The sequence below is a fragment of the Corvus moneduloides genome, unplaced genomic scaffold (assembly GCF_009650955.1).
Source record: "Corvus moneduloides isolate bCorMon1 unplaced genomic scaffold, bCorMon1.pri scaffold_152_arrow_ctg1, whole genome shotgun sequence".
Lineage (NCBI taxonomy): Eukaryota > Metazoa > Chordata > Aves > Passeriformes > Corvidae > Corvus > Corvus moneduloides.
The window spans coordinates 18,212-31,553 of record NW_022436898.1 but is presented as its reverse complement, the minus strand read 5'-3'; the positions used below and the strand labels follow the sequence as shown (position 1 = coordinate 31,553).

The 13,342-nt window shown below is 63.3% G+C and overlaps 2 protein-coding genes and 1 long non-coding RNA gene across 3 annotated transcripts; all 3 read left to right on the top strand.

The window, feature by feature from the left end:
• Positions 1-3: 3 nt before the first annotated feature.
• LOC116438899 (serine/threonine-protein kinase pim-1-like) lies at positions 4-970 on the top strand (the record flags this gene model as incomplete). The annotated part of the gene is made up of 3 exons (XM_032097921.1): positions 4-90; positions 208-258; positions 464-970. Coding segments are annotated over 3 exons (645 nt in total), but the record flags the coding sequence as incomplete, so codon positions are not given.
• A 434-nt stretch (positions 971-1,404) lies between these two features.
• Positions 1,405-3,689, top strand: LOC116438900. The gene is made up of 4 exons (XR_004237974.1): positions 1,405-1,641; positions 1,890-2,039; positions 2,265-3,129; positions 3,417-3,689. It is a non-coding gene; the product is annotated as an uncharacterized LOC116438900 (long non-coding RNA).
• A 4,490-nt stretch (positions 3,690-8,179) lies between these two features.
• On the top strand, positions 8,180-13,092 carry LOC116438898 (serine/threonine-protein kinase pim-1-like). The gene is made up of 8 exons (XM_032097919.1): positions 8,180-8,289; positions 8,869-9,505; positions 9,620-9,670; positions 9,876-10,242; positions 10,868-11,044; positions 11,293-11,442; positions 11,668-12,532; positions 12,820-13,092. The coding sequence occupies exons 1-6, from the start codon at positions 8,180-8,182 to the stop codon at positions 11,397-11,399; spliced, it is 1,449 nt and encodes a 482-aa protein (XP_031953810.1). The 3' UTR covers positions 11,400-11,442; positions 11,668-12,532; positions 12,820-13,092.
• The last annotated feature ends 250 nt before the right edge of the window (positions 13,093-13,342 follow it).

Sequence of the window (13,342 nt, the reverse complement as noted above, 5' to 3'; positions counted from 1 at the left end):
CTGAAGGAGCGGTACCGGCTGGGTTCGCTGCTGGGGCGCGGCGGCTTCGGCAGCGTCTTGGCGGCGACGCGGCTCTCGGACGGCGCCCCGGTGAGTGGCGGGGCCGGCGGCGGGCGCGGGAGGCGGGGGGCAAAGGAGGAGGAGAAGGAGCATGGGGCTCGGCACGGCGGGCGGCGAGCTCAGCCCGCTGCTCCCCTTGCCTTGCAGGTGGCCATCAAACGGGTGCCACGGAACCGCATCCACCATTGGGGCCAGCTGGTGAGTGAGCGAGGGGCAGCGGGAGAAGCCGGGGCGCGACGGGCGGGGATGAGCCGAGGCCCGGCAGGGTGGAAGCCGCCAGAACGCCTCGAGGGAGAGCGGCCGTGGGGCCAGCGGAGCGCGCAGAGCGTCCCCGGCTGGCTGAGGGCTTGCCGAGCCCCGGCACGGCATCGGCCCCGCTGACGGCATCGTGCTCCTCCCACAGCCCGACGGCACCCGAGCACCGCTGGAGATAGTGCTGCTGGGCAAGGTGTCCGCTGGCTTCCCCGGCATCGTCCAGCTCCACGAGTGGCTGGAGCTCCCCAGCAACGTGGTGATGGTGCTGGAGCGCCCGGAGCGGTCTCAGGACCTCCTGCACTTCATTTGGGCACGGGGCTTCCTGTGCGAGGAGGTGGCGCGGCACCTGTTCCGCCAGGTGCTGGAGGCCGTGCGGCACTGCACCAGCTGCGGGGTCCTGCACCGGGACATCAAACCGGAGAACATCCTGGTTGACCTGGCCACCGGGCCGGCCAAACTCATCGACTTTGGCTGTGGCACCTACCTGCAAGCTGAAGCCTACGCCAGCTTTGCAGGTGAGCCCACGCAGGGGGAGGCTCCCGCTAACGGCATCTCAGAGCCCAACAGCTCACAGCCCAAGCCGGCTGTGGCCCGGGGGATTGTCCCTTTTGCTGCCAGTCATGGCAGCCGGAGTCTTCAGCTGAGCTGCTTTTGAGCGGCGCTGGCTGAGGGCCCATCTTCCAGCCCTGCTGGCAGCCTTTGCCAGCCCCTCTGCCCAGGACTGGCGCTGGGGCTGGGGCAGCCAGCGCCACAGAAACACCCGTGGGTGGGGGTAGCAGAGAGGGGGGGCCAGAACCTGTGCTCCAGCCCGTTTGGTGTGCAGGCGAGACAGGGCTTGGACCGCTCTGCTGCCCGTGCTTGCCTTGGCTTAAGAATGGTTTCTGGGGCAGTGCAGGCAGGGAGGATGAAAGCGTGGTTTTTCCCCAGCACGGAGTGGGTTTTTCCTTTGCATGGAATGCTCGGGCCTTGCCGGGGCTTCCGCTGCCCTCTTGCGACACCAGCGGCTTCTTTTCCAACCCCCAGTTTGTACACAAGTCCCCGGTGCTGGCGAGAGGGCAGCGGGTGCGGCCCCCGCAGGCCCAGGGATGCTGGGGTGAGGCTCTGGGAGCAGGCAGCGTCCCCCTGAAGAACTCCATCTCTATTCCACAGGAACACCGTCCTACAGCCCCCCGGAATGGACGCACCTCGGCTGGTACCACGGCGAGGCAGCGACCGTCTGGTCCCTGGGCATCGTGCTGCACCAGATGGTCTGCGGGGAGCACCCTTTCAGGAGGGGCTGGAACAGCACCTGGGGCCGGCTCTCGCTCCCACGACGGCTCTCTCCAGGTGGATCCTCGTCTCTGCAGCACGGGGGGAATAGCAGTGCTGGGAGACAGCAGCGGGCTCAGGAGCATGCCACACTGGCAGCTGCTGAGGAGGTGGCAATGTCCTGCTCCCCTCCAAAAGAAAGAATTGGTGGCAAAGTTTAGGCACAGCCCTGAGCACACGCAGCACGGCCTGGCCATGGCAAGAGTGGGGCAAAGCGGACAGGAGCCTTCTGCAACTGACTGGTGCTTTCTGCTTTCTCTGCGCAGAGTGCCAGGATGTCATCCGATGGTGTTTATCCGTGCTCTCCTCGGAAAGGCCCTCATTAGAAGACCTGTCCTGTGATCCTTGGATGCAGGATATTCGCGTGCCATAGGAGAAGGGAGAGAGCCACACGCACGCTTTGAGCCAGGGAGCCGGTAAGTTCCAGCTGCACACGTGCCTTGGCAAGAGGCAGCAAAGAAAGGCAGAGTTTTTGTCCTGCCTGAATCGCTGCGCAGGGCTCCTCAGCTGGGCACGCGCAGCCCTGCTGCTGGAGCTGAGCTGCTCTTCCCAGCACTGGTGGCCCCCATGCCAGCTGCTTTTGCTTGTCCTGCTTCAGCAACAGCCGGGGCCCTGGGCAGAGCACTGACAGCCTGCTCCAGCCCCAGGGAAGAAGAAGCCCCTGGAGAAGCTGTGCCAGGTGCGGCTGCTGCTGCTGGAGACATGGAGGGTGACATCAAGGATGACAAGCTCTTCTTCCACCTGGCAAGCTGAAGATGATGGACTTCAATTGTGGCACCTTCTCCAAAGCCAGGCTCCACGGCGAATTTGCAGATGAGTCCACACGCAGGGGGCTGCTCCCAGATTTGTGCATTGCACAGCCTGGCCGGGAAGCAAAGGTTCCCCCCTTTGCTGGGGCGGATGCAACCAATTCTTCAGTCGGCTGCCAAGCTGCTTTTTGGCAGGGCTGGGGGGATAGGCTGGGCTGGTTTTGAACTGGGAGTCTGCTCCTGGCCCTGCCAACAGCCCCTAGCACCCACCGTGCCCCACGTTGGGGCTGGGGCAGCCGGCCTGACACAAAGCAAGCCCCATGGTGGGAGCAGAGGTTGGACACCAGAAGCTGTGCATGGGCTGCTTTGCTCTGCAGGCAAGGAAGGGCTTGGGCTACTCCACTGCCCTTGTTGGCTTTGGGCTCAGCATGACTTTTGGGGGCAGTGCAGGGGGAAGGGAGAAAGCATGAGCTGCCCTGGCCCGTGGGTGGGTTTTTCCCTCGCATGGCGGGCTTGGGCCTTCCTCAAGGCCCCAGCAGAGAGAAGATTTTTTACCTTTTTCCTTGTTTCCCCTTTTTGTCTGTAATCTCTTTTCATTGATTTATGGTTTGTTTTTCCAAAGGAAGCCTTCTAGGTGCTGTCGGGTCCGGATGGCGAAGTGCTTGGGAGCAGCTGCGGCGTGGGTGGGACGTGCCCTTGGAGAAGGCTGAGGACAGCGTTTGGGAGCAGCTTTTCTTCTGGCGGCGGGAGGCGTGAGGTGGGTGCCCGTCCTCTTGGCACGGCTGGGATAAGGGCTTTTGGGAGACGGCAGCGAGCGCAGCAGCATCCCGCTCTGGGCAGCTGCTGAGGAGGTGGCTGTGCCACGGCCGGCTGCAGGCTGGGCACGTGTCCTGCCCTCCTGCTCTCCTGCCAGAGGCAGCAATGCTGGGCAGCTTTGGGCAGCGCTCTGAGCACGGCCAGCACGGCCTGGGCACCGCGGGCGGCTGGGACAAGGGGGACGGGAGCCTTCAGCTGACGGGCGCTTTCTGCTTTGTCTCCTTGCAGCCGGGCTCTGTGGATGCTGAGGCTGCTCTGGGCTCCGCCAGGGCTCTGCTGCGGCTCAGCCCCGGGGCCACGAGAAGCCAAAGAAGAAACGCCGTGACCTGCAGCAGAGACGTGCCCGAGCAGCTCGGCAGTGCAGCTCACGTTTGCAGAGCGTGCACCTGCAGGGGAAAATATGACACCCCCCAATAACAAACTTGTTCAGTAACTTCTGAAATGAAATCAGTCTGGGATGACCCCCAATGACATTTTTCAGCTTGCTCAAGCTGAAGCTCAGCCCTTCTCTGAACAGTTCTCTCCCCCACCTGCCTTTTGCTCCACAAGTGCTCCCTCTTTCCCCCAGTGAGTTCCCAGCTCACCGCAGTCCCCATTGCACTGTAGCCTTCCTTGATGCCCCTGGCCACGAGGAAGAGCGAGCCCCAGGTTTAGGGACTCATGTAGTCACTGCCTGAAGAACAGCAATGTCTCAGAGGTCTGGTGAGATTTGGGTGTCATTCAGAGCTGCTCTCCAGGCCTCAGCTCTGCTCACTGCTGGGTTCCCACTCCCTTTTCCTCGTTCTTCACAGAGCAGGATGAGCTCTGTGAATGCCCTTGACTCTCGCCACTCTTCCCAGCCCAGCCACCCAGCCCAGTTAGGCTTAAGATGGAGCTTCTTTGTCTCCTCTGGCACCCCAGTGCAGTCCCCTCTGCGGGGAGCAGCAGCCCCAGAGCGCAGCACACAGCAGTGCAGGCCGCACCTGGAGCAGCTCCCTGCAGCCATGGCCCGGCTCTTTGTGGCAACCAAATGCTCCCTGTGTGCAGCTGTCCCTGGAGGATGGTCCCAGGGCAGAGCCCAGCCGGGCTCCCACTGCATCCCCTGGAGCCTGGGGCAGACAGCGCTCGCAGAGCTGAGGTTCATGGTGAGCACCCAGAGCTGTGGCTCGCAGTCGGTGTTTGCAAGCGTTGTGATCTCATCTCCTGTGACCTGTGGGGAAAAGGAGCTGTGCAGCCAGGCCAGCGCTGCCCCTCTGGGCAGGGACGAGGCTGAAGGCCTTTCCTGTTGCCGAGGAGGCGGCATTAAGCCTTAGCGGGGCCTGGCAGCTGTGGAGCCGGATCTCGCCCGCTGTCCGGGACTCGCTGCCCACCAACCGCCCCCACCCGCCGCACTCCGTTCTGCAGGGACAGAAGGCTCTGGCTGTGCGAGGCTTTCCATCACGTCTGTGTACCCGTGGCTCTGCAACGCACACGGAGAGGGAAAGTGTCAGTCACGGTGCTGGCACACTCCTTCCTTTCCATACAGGACACGTCCCTGCGCACCCCGTGTGCGGATCTATTCAAAGGACAGGCGTGGATAGAGATTTCCCACGGAGCTCTGACTCTGGCGGAAGTCACCTTGTCAGCCAGCAGCCAGGGGATTTGTTTCCCAGCTCTGTGTCAGTCGGTGCCCAAGAGCTGAAGGGAGCAGCATGTAGAAGCAGTTCCCAGATTTCTAGGCAGGCAGCGGAGCTGACAAGCATCCGCGTAACTCGCCGTGTTCATCGGGAGGGGCTGCTGCTTCTTTGGGAGTACGGCACAACGGAGACACGAGACTTGGAAAAATCCCAGCTCCCTGTGGATTTGTGCAGCAGGGCTGGGGCTGCTCCCAAAGATCCCCCGCCCCAGTGACACAGCCGGACATGGGCTGAGGGGGGGCTGGATCAGGCTTTCTTGTCCACCTGCATGCCAGGAGGGAGCACAAAATCTACCTGCATTCTCTGCAGCGTGCCATCCTGGAGCAGAGCCATTCCCAAAGGAAGCCGTGAGCCCGTGACAAGCCAGTGCCGCAGTGGGATCCTAGCAGCGCTTGTGGAAGCTGGGAGAGAGGAGCCCACCTGGAGCAGGTTCCTGCCAGGATTAATCATCCCGTGGCTTCCCACCAGGGTCTCCTTGCTTCCAAAAGGCCCCAGAGTGTCACCGTGGCCCCTCGGTTCCACCAGGTTCCACAGCGTCACTGTGGTGCCCAGGCTTCCGTCAGCTTCCCTAGCATCCCCACGGTCTGCAGGGCTCCCCGAGCTTCTGTGCTGGTGTCACAGTGGAGCCAGGGTTCTGTGTAGGTCCCCAGCATCACAAAGGCTCTCCTGGGAGCCACGGGTCACAAAGCAGCGTGGGTTCTGTGCAGCCCCGCTGTGTCACAGTGGCCGCTGGCTTCCACGAGCCCCCGCAGTGTCCCAGTGGCTTTAGGAGTGGCTGGCTGGGAGTTGGTGCCCCGCCAGCGGCTGGGGGAGAGGCAGCAGGGACAGCGTGCGGACAGTGCCATGGCCACTTCTGTGGCCACTCGTGTCTCTGTCCCAGGCACAGCCGTGGTGTGGAACACCGGCTCCTTTGGGTGTGCAGGTGGCAGTGATGGCCTGGAGCATGGCTGCTCCCGGGGGACACTCTGGGGCAGGAGGCTGCTGGAGATTCATCGCCACACGCTGCAGCTCCTTGTCATGAGGTGCTCGGAGTGATTCTAAAGGCTGTTCCCACCAGGCACTTCTCTGGCTTAGAGCTGTTGAGCTGTCAGCGGGAACGCAAAGGCCAAGCTCGGGAGCCTTTTGTCCTGGTGCCTTTCGTGTGTGAGCAGCCCCTGGTGCCGTTGTCTTTGGATCCTGACTCTGCGAGAGGGAAGGCTTAGGATGGTGCCTAGAGCTGAGAAGGAAAGTGCCCAGAGCAGCGTGTGTGCTGCTGGTTTGAGGGCTGCACTTGAAGTTGTAGGCAGCAAGAGCTTTCTCAGCTGGCCCTTTTGTGAGCCCTGCTTTTGCCACATGGCTTCAAGTGTGTGGTGGGACTCTGGGAGAGGGAAAAGATTTGTTAGGGCAAAGGAGTTCATCTTGCTCTTGGAGTGTGGGTGCAAAGAAGAGTCTGCACTTGCAAGGGGAAGATGAGGGAAATCTTTTTGTCCTGACACCGTTGATTTGAGAGCAGGGAAGTTTCCAAGTTGCCTCTGCCCTTGGGCTGCTTTCGAGCTGGGCTCGCAGTGATTCCTTCTTCTGCAAGTGGGCAGCGCTATCGGGTGCTTGTTTCCATGAGCGCTGACAGTGCCCAGGAAAAAGCCAAGCGCTTGGCTGGTGCGGCCCCAGTGGTGCGCGAGCAGTCGGTGGAAGAGCTCGGCTGTGCACCCTGCCTCTTGGAGACATAAAGGAATGTGATCCTGCATGTAGCAGGGAGGGAGGAGGAATCGTTTTTGCTGTTGGCTGTGCAGTTTCTAGGCTGCAAAAGAAAAGGCAATTCCAGCACGGCCTCTTTCTTTAGAACCTTTTCTGTGCCATCAGCTGCTCAGCATGGAACTCACACCCTCTGAAATGCATCCAAATCCCTGAAGATATGCTTCTTCTCTCAAGCTCAGTGTACCATCTTACCCTCTCATTTTTGCATATGCCAAACCCCCTTCCAAACATCCAGCAGATGCTTGTCAAGAAAAAGTCCTAGAACAAAAAGCCACTGCTGGCTTTCATAGCCCCTTTGCTGTCTAGGAACTAGAGGAAACAAGCTCGTGAAACGCACTTTCTTTCTCAACTCCATCGAGCGCATCCTTCTCTCCAGGTGGCAGAGTCCTTGGCGGAAGTGAAGCATCTCCAGCTGCAGTTCAGACTGAGCCATGTGCCAGGACAGGAAACATTTGCTGACCTTCCCTCTTCCCTGTGCAACATGATTCTCGCAGCCCAGTCACTTTCACACACCTTCGGTATCCCTGAGTCCAAGCACCTAAAGCTCCCACAGACAGACGTGTCAGGAAGGAACACGTTCCAAAAGCACCCCCTTCTCTTATCAGCATATACATTGTGCACAACACGCTGCGGCACTGAACTGATTTTGGGGGGTCGTGTGTCCCCCCCAGCCCCGCTGTCACTCTGCCCCTGCCCGGCTGCTCCCAGTGTTCCCAGGAAGGCTTCCCAGTTCGCCCCGGTCCCGTTGATTGGGGAACAGTGGGAAGGGACTTTGGGGGATCCCGCGCGGGGACCGAGAGTGGAGGGGGCGGAACCGGCGCCAGGATGGATCGGGAATGGGGACCCCCGTGTGTCACCCTTGTGTCGCCCCCCCGGGGGGGTCCTTGGGAGGCACCTCAACCCCAAATCGGCACCCAGCGAACCCCAAAGGCGCAGAGGCCCCCCCCCTAAGCCGCCCCACAGCCCCCACCGACCAACCAAAATTGCCCGCGAGTATCAGATAATCAGAGAAGGCGCTGAACAACCTTCAGCCAATCAGAGCGCGCGGCGCTGGTGACTCACCAGTTGCCAGGCAGACCCGCAGCGCCCGGCGCTCCCCACCCGGACCCCACCTGCGCCCCCTCTCGCCCCCAGCGCCCCCCGCCAGGGGAATTTGAGGAGGGGGCGCGTGGGGGGCTCCCAGGCCGGGCCCACAGCCCAGCCCTGCCCCAGCCCGACCTGCCCCGACTCCATCCCGGCTCCTCCCGCCGGATGCGACCGCGCTGGGAAAACGGGGGGCCAAGGGTGGGCACTGGGCCCGGGGGGAGCAGGAGAAGGGATGGGGGAGGAGGAGAAGGAGAAGGAGGCATCTTTTAATGGTATTTTATTGAGTCTCATTTTTTAGAGACCAGGATCAATACTCCCCGGGCGTCGGGGCGAGTCCCTCAGGGCTGTGGGGCCCTGCTGCCGGCTCACCCCGTGCCAGCCCAGCGCCAGCGCTCAGCGGGGCTTTGGCTTCCCGTGCCCTTTCCCGTGCCCTTTCCCGTGTCCCCAGCCCAGCGTCACCACCCTCGTGTCCCCAGGTCGTGCCCCACCCCTCCCCCCCTCCCCCTCTGTCGAGACATGGAGGATGAGCATTTCCCCACCATCCACCCCAAAGGTTCCCCCGAGGCCATTTCCTCCCGTCCTTTCCCTTGGGAGCAGAGCCCCAGCCCTCCTGGCTGCCCTCTCCTGTAAGGGACTTGGAGAGAGCCAGCTCCCCCCTGAGCCTCCTTTCCTCCAGGCTCAGCCCCCTCAGATCCCTCAGCTGCCCCTCAGAAGTCCTCCAGACCCTTCCCCAGCTCCATTCCCATCTCTGGACATGCTCCAGCCCCTCCATGTGTTTCTTGAAGTTTGAAGCCCAATCGCTGCCCTGTCGCTGCAGGTGCCAAAACCCCAGCGAGACTCCTTGGAAATGGGGGTAGAGAGGAGCCCTTCAAAGGGAAACGGGTGCAAAAATGCTCCCAATGGCCGAGCGGGTTTGCTGTGGCTGCGGGAGGAAGAGATGCTCCGGGACTCCGCCTCGGCCCCGGAGCGGAGCGGCCCGTGCTGCCCCGGGGCGCGCGGGGCTCGGCCGTGGGGCGCGCGGGGGGGAACGGACAAACGGGCACCGGACACACGGACACGCGGACAAACGCTCCCAGCGCTTCAGCGGCAGCGGCAGCAGCGGCAGCAGCGGCAGCAGCGGCAGCAGCGGCACAAGAGCAGCAGAAGAGCAGCGAGTCCACGAACCCTCTGCGTCCCTTCTCCTGCTCCTCCTCTCCCTCTCCCAGTGTCTCGCACCCTCTCCCGCTCTCCCTTTCGTTCCCCAACCCCGCCTCCCGCGGCCTCCCTCTCCCCACGCCCGGCCGGGCCATGCCCCCGGCCCGCCCCCGGCCCCGGGCGGGGCTGCCCCCTCCCCGCCCCCGGGCGTCCCGCCGCGGTCCCGCCTCCGCCCGGCTCTCGCCGTCCTGGCTGTGGCGCTGCTGGGCGGGCATCAGTGCCTGGCTCCTGGGCACCATCGCCAGCCCCTGGCTCCGGCTGGCCCGACCCCGACCCCGACCCCTACCCCCACCCCGACCCCGGCCTCGGCTCCTGCCGGGGCCCGCCGGGGACACAGGCGGCGCGGCCGCTCCCGCCGCCTCCGCAGCGTCTTCCCCGCTCCGAAGTCCGCCGCTCTCGAGCGCGGCCGCCGGCCCCGAGCCGCCGGTGTCCGCTTCAAAAGGGCCAACATGTGGGGATGGCCGGCCCGGGGCGGTTGAGCGGCGCTCGGGGGCCGTTCCTGGCCCCGGGCCGAGCGCTGACGGCCGCGTCTCGCCGGCAGGGAAGGCGCAGCAGGGCCTGAAGGAGCGGTACCGGCTGGGTTCGCTGCTGGGGCGCGGCGGCTTCGGCAGCGTCTTGGCGGCGACGCGGCTCTCGGACGGCGCCCCGGTGAGTGGCGGGGCCGGCGGCGGGCGCAGGAGGCGGGGGGCAAAGGAGGAGAAGAAGCATGGGGCTCGGCACGGCGGGCGGCGAGCTCAGCCCGCTGCTCCCCTTGCCTTGCAGGTGGCCATCAAACGGGTGCCATGGAACCGCATCCACCATTGGGGCCAGCTGGTGAGTGAGCGAGGGGCAGCGGGAGAAGCCGGGGCGCGACGGGCGGGGATGAGCCGAGGCCCGGCAGGGTGGAAGCCGCCAGAACGCCTCGAGGGAGAGCGGCCGTGGGGCCAGCGGAGCGCGCAGAGCGTCCCCGGCTGGCTGAGGGCTTGCCGAGCCCCGGCACGGCATCGGCCCCGCTGACGGCATCGTGCTCCTCCCACAGCCCGACGGCACCCGAGCACCGCTGGAGATCGTGCTGCTGGGCAAGGTGTCCGCTGGCTTCCCCGGCATCGTCCAGCTCCACGAGTGGCTGGAGCTCCCCAGCAACGTGGTGATGGTGCTGGAGCGCCCGGAGCGGTCTCAGGACCTCCTGCACTTCATTTGGGCACGGGGCTTCCTGTGCGAGGAGGTGGCGCGGCACCTGTTCCGCCAGGTGCTGGAGGCCGTGCGGCACTGCACCAGCTGCGGGGTCCTGCACCGGGACATCAAACCGGAGAACATCCTGGTTGACCTGGCCACCGGGCAGGCCAAACTCATCGACTTTGGCTGTGGCACCTACCTGCAAGCTGAAGCCTACACCAGCTTTGCAGGTGAGCCCACGCAGGGGGAGGCTCCTGGTAGCGGCATCTCAGAGCCCAACAGCTCACAGCCCAAGCCGGCTGGGGATTGTCCCTTTTGCTGCCGGTCATGGCAGCCGGAGTCTTCAGCTGAGCTGCTTTTGAGCGGCGCTGGCTGAGGGCCCATCTTCCAGCCCTGCTGGCAGCCTTTGCCAGCCACTCTGCCCAGGACTGGCGCTGGGGCTGGGGCAGCCAGCGCCACAGAAACACCCGTGGGTGGGGGTAGCAGAGAGGGGGGGCCAGAACCTGTGCTCCAGCCCGTTTGGTGTGCAGGCGAGACAGGGCTCGGACCGCTCTGCTGCCCGTGCTTGCCTTGGCTTAAGAATGGTTTCTGGGGCAGTGCAGGCAGGGAGGATGAAAGCGTGGTTTTCCCCAGCACGGAGTGGGTTTTTCCTTTGCATGGAATGCTCGGGCCTTGCCGGGGCTTCCGCTGCCCTCTTGCGACACCAGCGGCTTCTTTTCCAACCCCCAGTTTGTACACAAGTCCCCGGTGCTGGCGAGAGGGCAGCGGGTGCGGCCCCCGCAGGCCCAGGGATGCTGGGGTGAGGCTCTGGGAGCAGGCAGCGTCCCCCTGAAGAACTCCATCTCTATTCCACAGGAACACCGTCCTACAGCCCCCCGGAATGGACGCACCTCGGCTGGTACCACGGCGAGGCAGCGACCGTCTGGTCCCTGGGCATCGTGCTGCACCAGATGGTCTGCGGGGAGCACCCTTTCAGGAGGGGCTGGAACAGCACCTGGGGCCGGCTCTCGCTCCCACGACGGCTCTCTCCAGGTGGATCCTCGTCTCTGCAGCACGGGGGGAATAGCAGTGCTGGGAGACAGCAGCGGGCTCAGGAGCATGCCACACTGGCAGCTGCTGAGGAGGTGGCAATGTCCTGCTCCCCTCCAAAAGAAAGAATTGGTGGCAAAGTTTAGGCACAGCCCTGAGCACACGCAGCACGGCCTGGCCATGGCAAGAGTGGGGCAAAGCGGACAGGAGCCTTCTGCAACTGACTGGTGCTTTCTGCTTTCTCTGCGCAGAGTGCCAGGATGTCATCCGACGGTGTTTATCCGTGCTCTCCTCGGAAAGGCCCTCATTAGAAGACCTGTCCTGTGATCCTTGGATGCAGGATATTCACGTGCCGTAGGAGAAGGGAGAGAGCCACACGCACGCTTTGAGCCAGGGAGCCGGTAAGTTCCAGCTGCACACGTGCCTTGGCAAGAGGCAGCAAAGAAAGGCAGAGTTTTTGTCCTGCCTGAATCGCTGCGCAGGGCTCCTCAGCTGGGCACGCGCAGCCCTGCTGCTGGAGCTGAGCTGCTCTTCCCAGCACTGGTGGCCCCCATGCCAGCTGCTTTTGCTTGTCCTGCTTCAGCAACAGCCGGGGCCCTGGGCAGAGCACTGACAGCCTGCTCCAGCCCCAGGGAAGAAGAAGCCCCTGGAGAAGCTGTGCCAGGTGCGGCTGCTGCTGCTGGAGACATGGAGGGTGACATCAAGGATGACAAGCTCTTCTTCCACCTGGCAAGCTGAAGATGATGGACTTCAATTGTGGCACCTTCTCCAAAGCCAGGCTCCACGGCGAATTTGCAGATGAGTCCACACGCAGGGGGCTGCTCCCAGATTTGTGCATTGCACAGCCTGGCCGGGAAGCAAAGGTTCCCCCCTTTGCTGGGGCGGATGCAACCAATTCTTCAGTCGGCTGCCAAGCTGCTTTTTGGCAGGGCTGGGGGGATAGGCTGGGCTGGTTTTGAACTGGGAGTCTGCTCCTGGCCCTGCCAACAGCCCCCAGCACCCACCGTGCCCCACGTTGGGGCTGGGGCAGCCGGCCCGACACAAAGCAAGCCCCATGGTGGGAGCAGAGGTTGGACACCAGAAGTTGTGCATGGGCTGCTTTGCTCTGCAGGCAGGGAAGGGCTTGGGCTGCTCCACTGCCCTTGTTGGCTTTGGGCTCAGCATGACTTTTGGGGGCAGTGCAGGAGGAAGGGAGAAAGCATGAGCTGCCCTGGCCCGTGGGTGGGTTTTTCCCTCGCATGGCGGGCTTGGGCCTTCCTCAAGGCCCCAGCAGAGAGAAGATTTTTTACCTTTTTCCTTGTTTCCCCTTTTTGTCTGTAATCTCTTTTCATTGATTTATGGTTTGTTTTTCCAAAGGAAGCCTTCTAGGTGCTGTCGGGTCCGGATGGCGAAGTGCTTGGGAGCAGCTGCGGCGTGGGTGGGACGTGCCCTTGGAGAAGGCTGAGGACAGCGTTTGGGAGCAGCTTTTCTTCTGGCGGCGGGAGGCGTGAGGTGGGTGCCCGTCCTCTTGGCACGGCTGGGATAAGGGCTTTTGGGAGACGGCAGCGAGCGCAGCAGCATCCCGCTCTGGGCAGCTGCTGAGGAGGTGGCTGTGCCACGGCCGGCTGCAGGCTGGGCACGTGTCCTGCCCTCCTGCTCTCCTGCCAGAGGCAGCAATGCTGGGCAGCTTTGGGCAGCGCTCTGAGCACGGCCAGCACGGCCTGGGCACCGCGGGCGGCTGGGACAAGGGGGACGGGAGCCTTCAGCTGACGGGCGCTTTCTGCTTTCTCTCCTTGCAGCCGGGCTCTGTGGATGCTGAGGCTGCTCTGGGCTCCGCCAGGGCTCTGCTGCGGCTCAGCCCCGGGGCCACGAGAAGCCAAAGAAGAAACGCCGTGACCTGCAGCAGAGACGTGCCCGAGCAGCTCGGCAGTGCAGCTCACGTTTGCAGAGCGTGCACCTGCAGGGGAAAATATGACACCCCCCAATAACAAACTTGTTCAGTAACTTCTGAAATGAAATCAGTCTGGGATGACCCCCAATGACATTTTTCAGCTTGCTCAAGCTGAAGCTCAGCCCTTCTCTGAACAGTTCTCTCCCCCACCTGCCTTTTGCTCCACAAGTGCTCCCTCTTTCCCCCAGTGAGTTCCCAGCTCACTGCAGTCCCCATTGCACTGTAGCCTTCCTTGATGCCCCTGGCCACGAGGAAGAGCGAGCCCCAGGTTTAGGGACTCATGTAGTCACTGCCTGAAGAACAGCAATGTCTCAGAGGTCTGGTGAGATTTGGGTGTCATTCAGAGCTGCTCTCCAGGCCTCAGCTCTGCT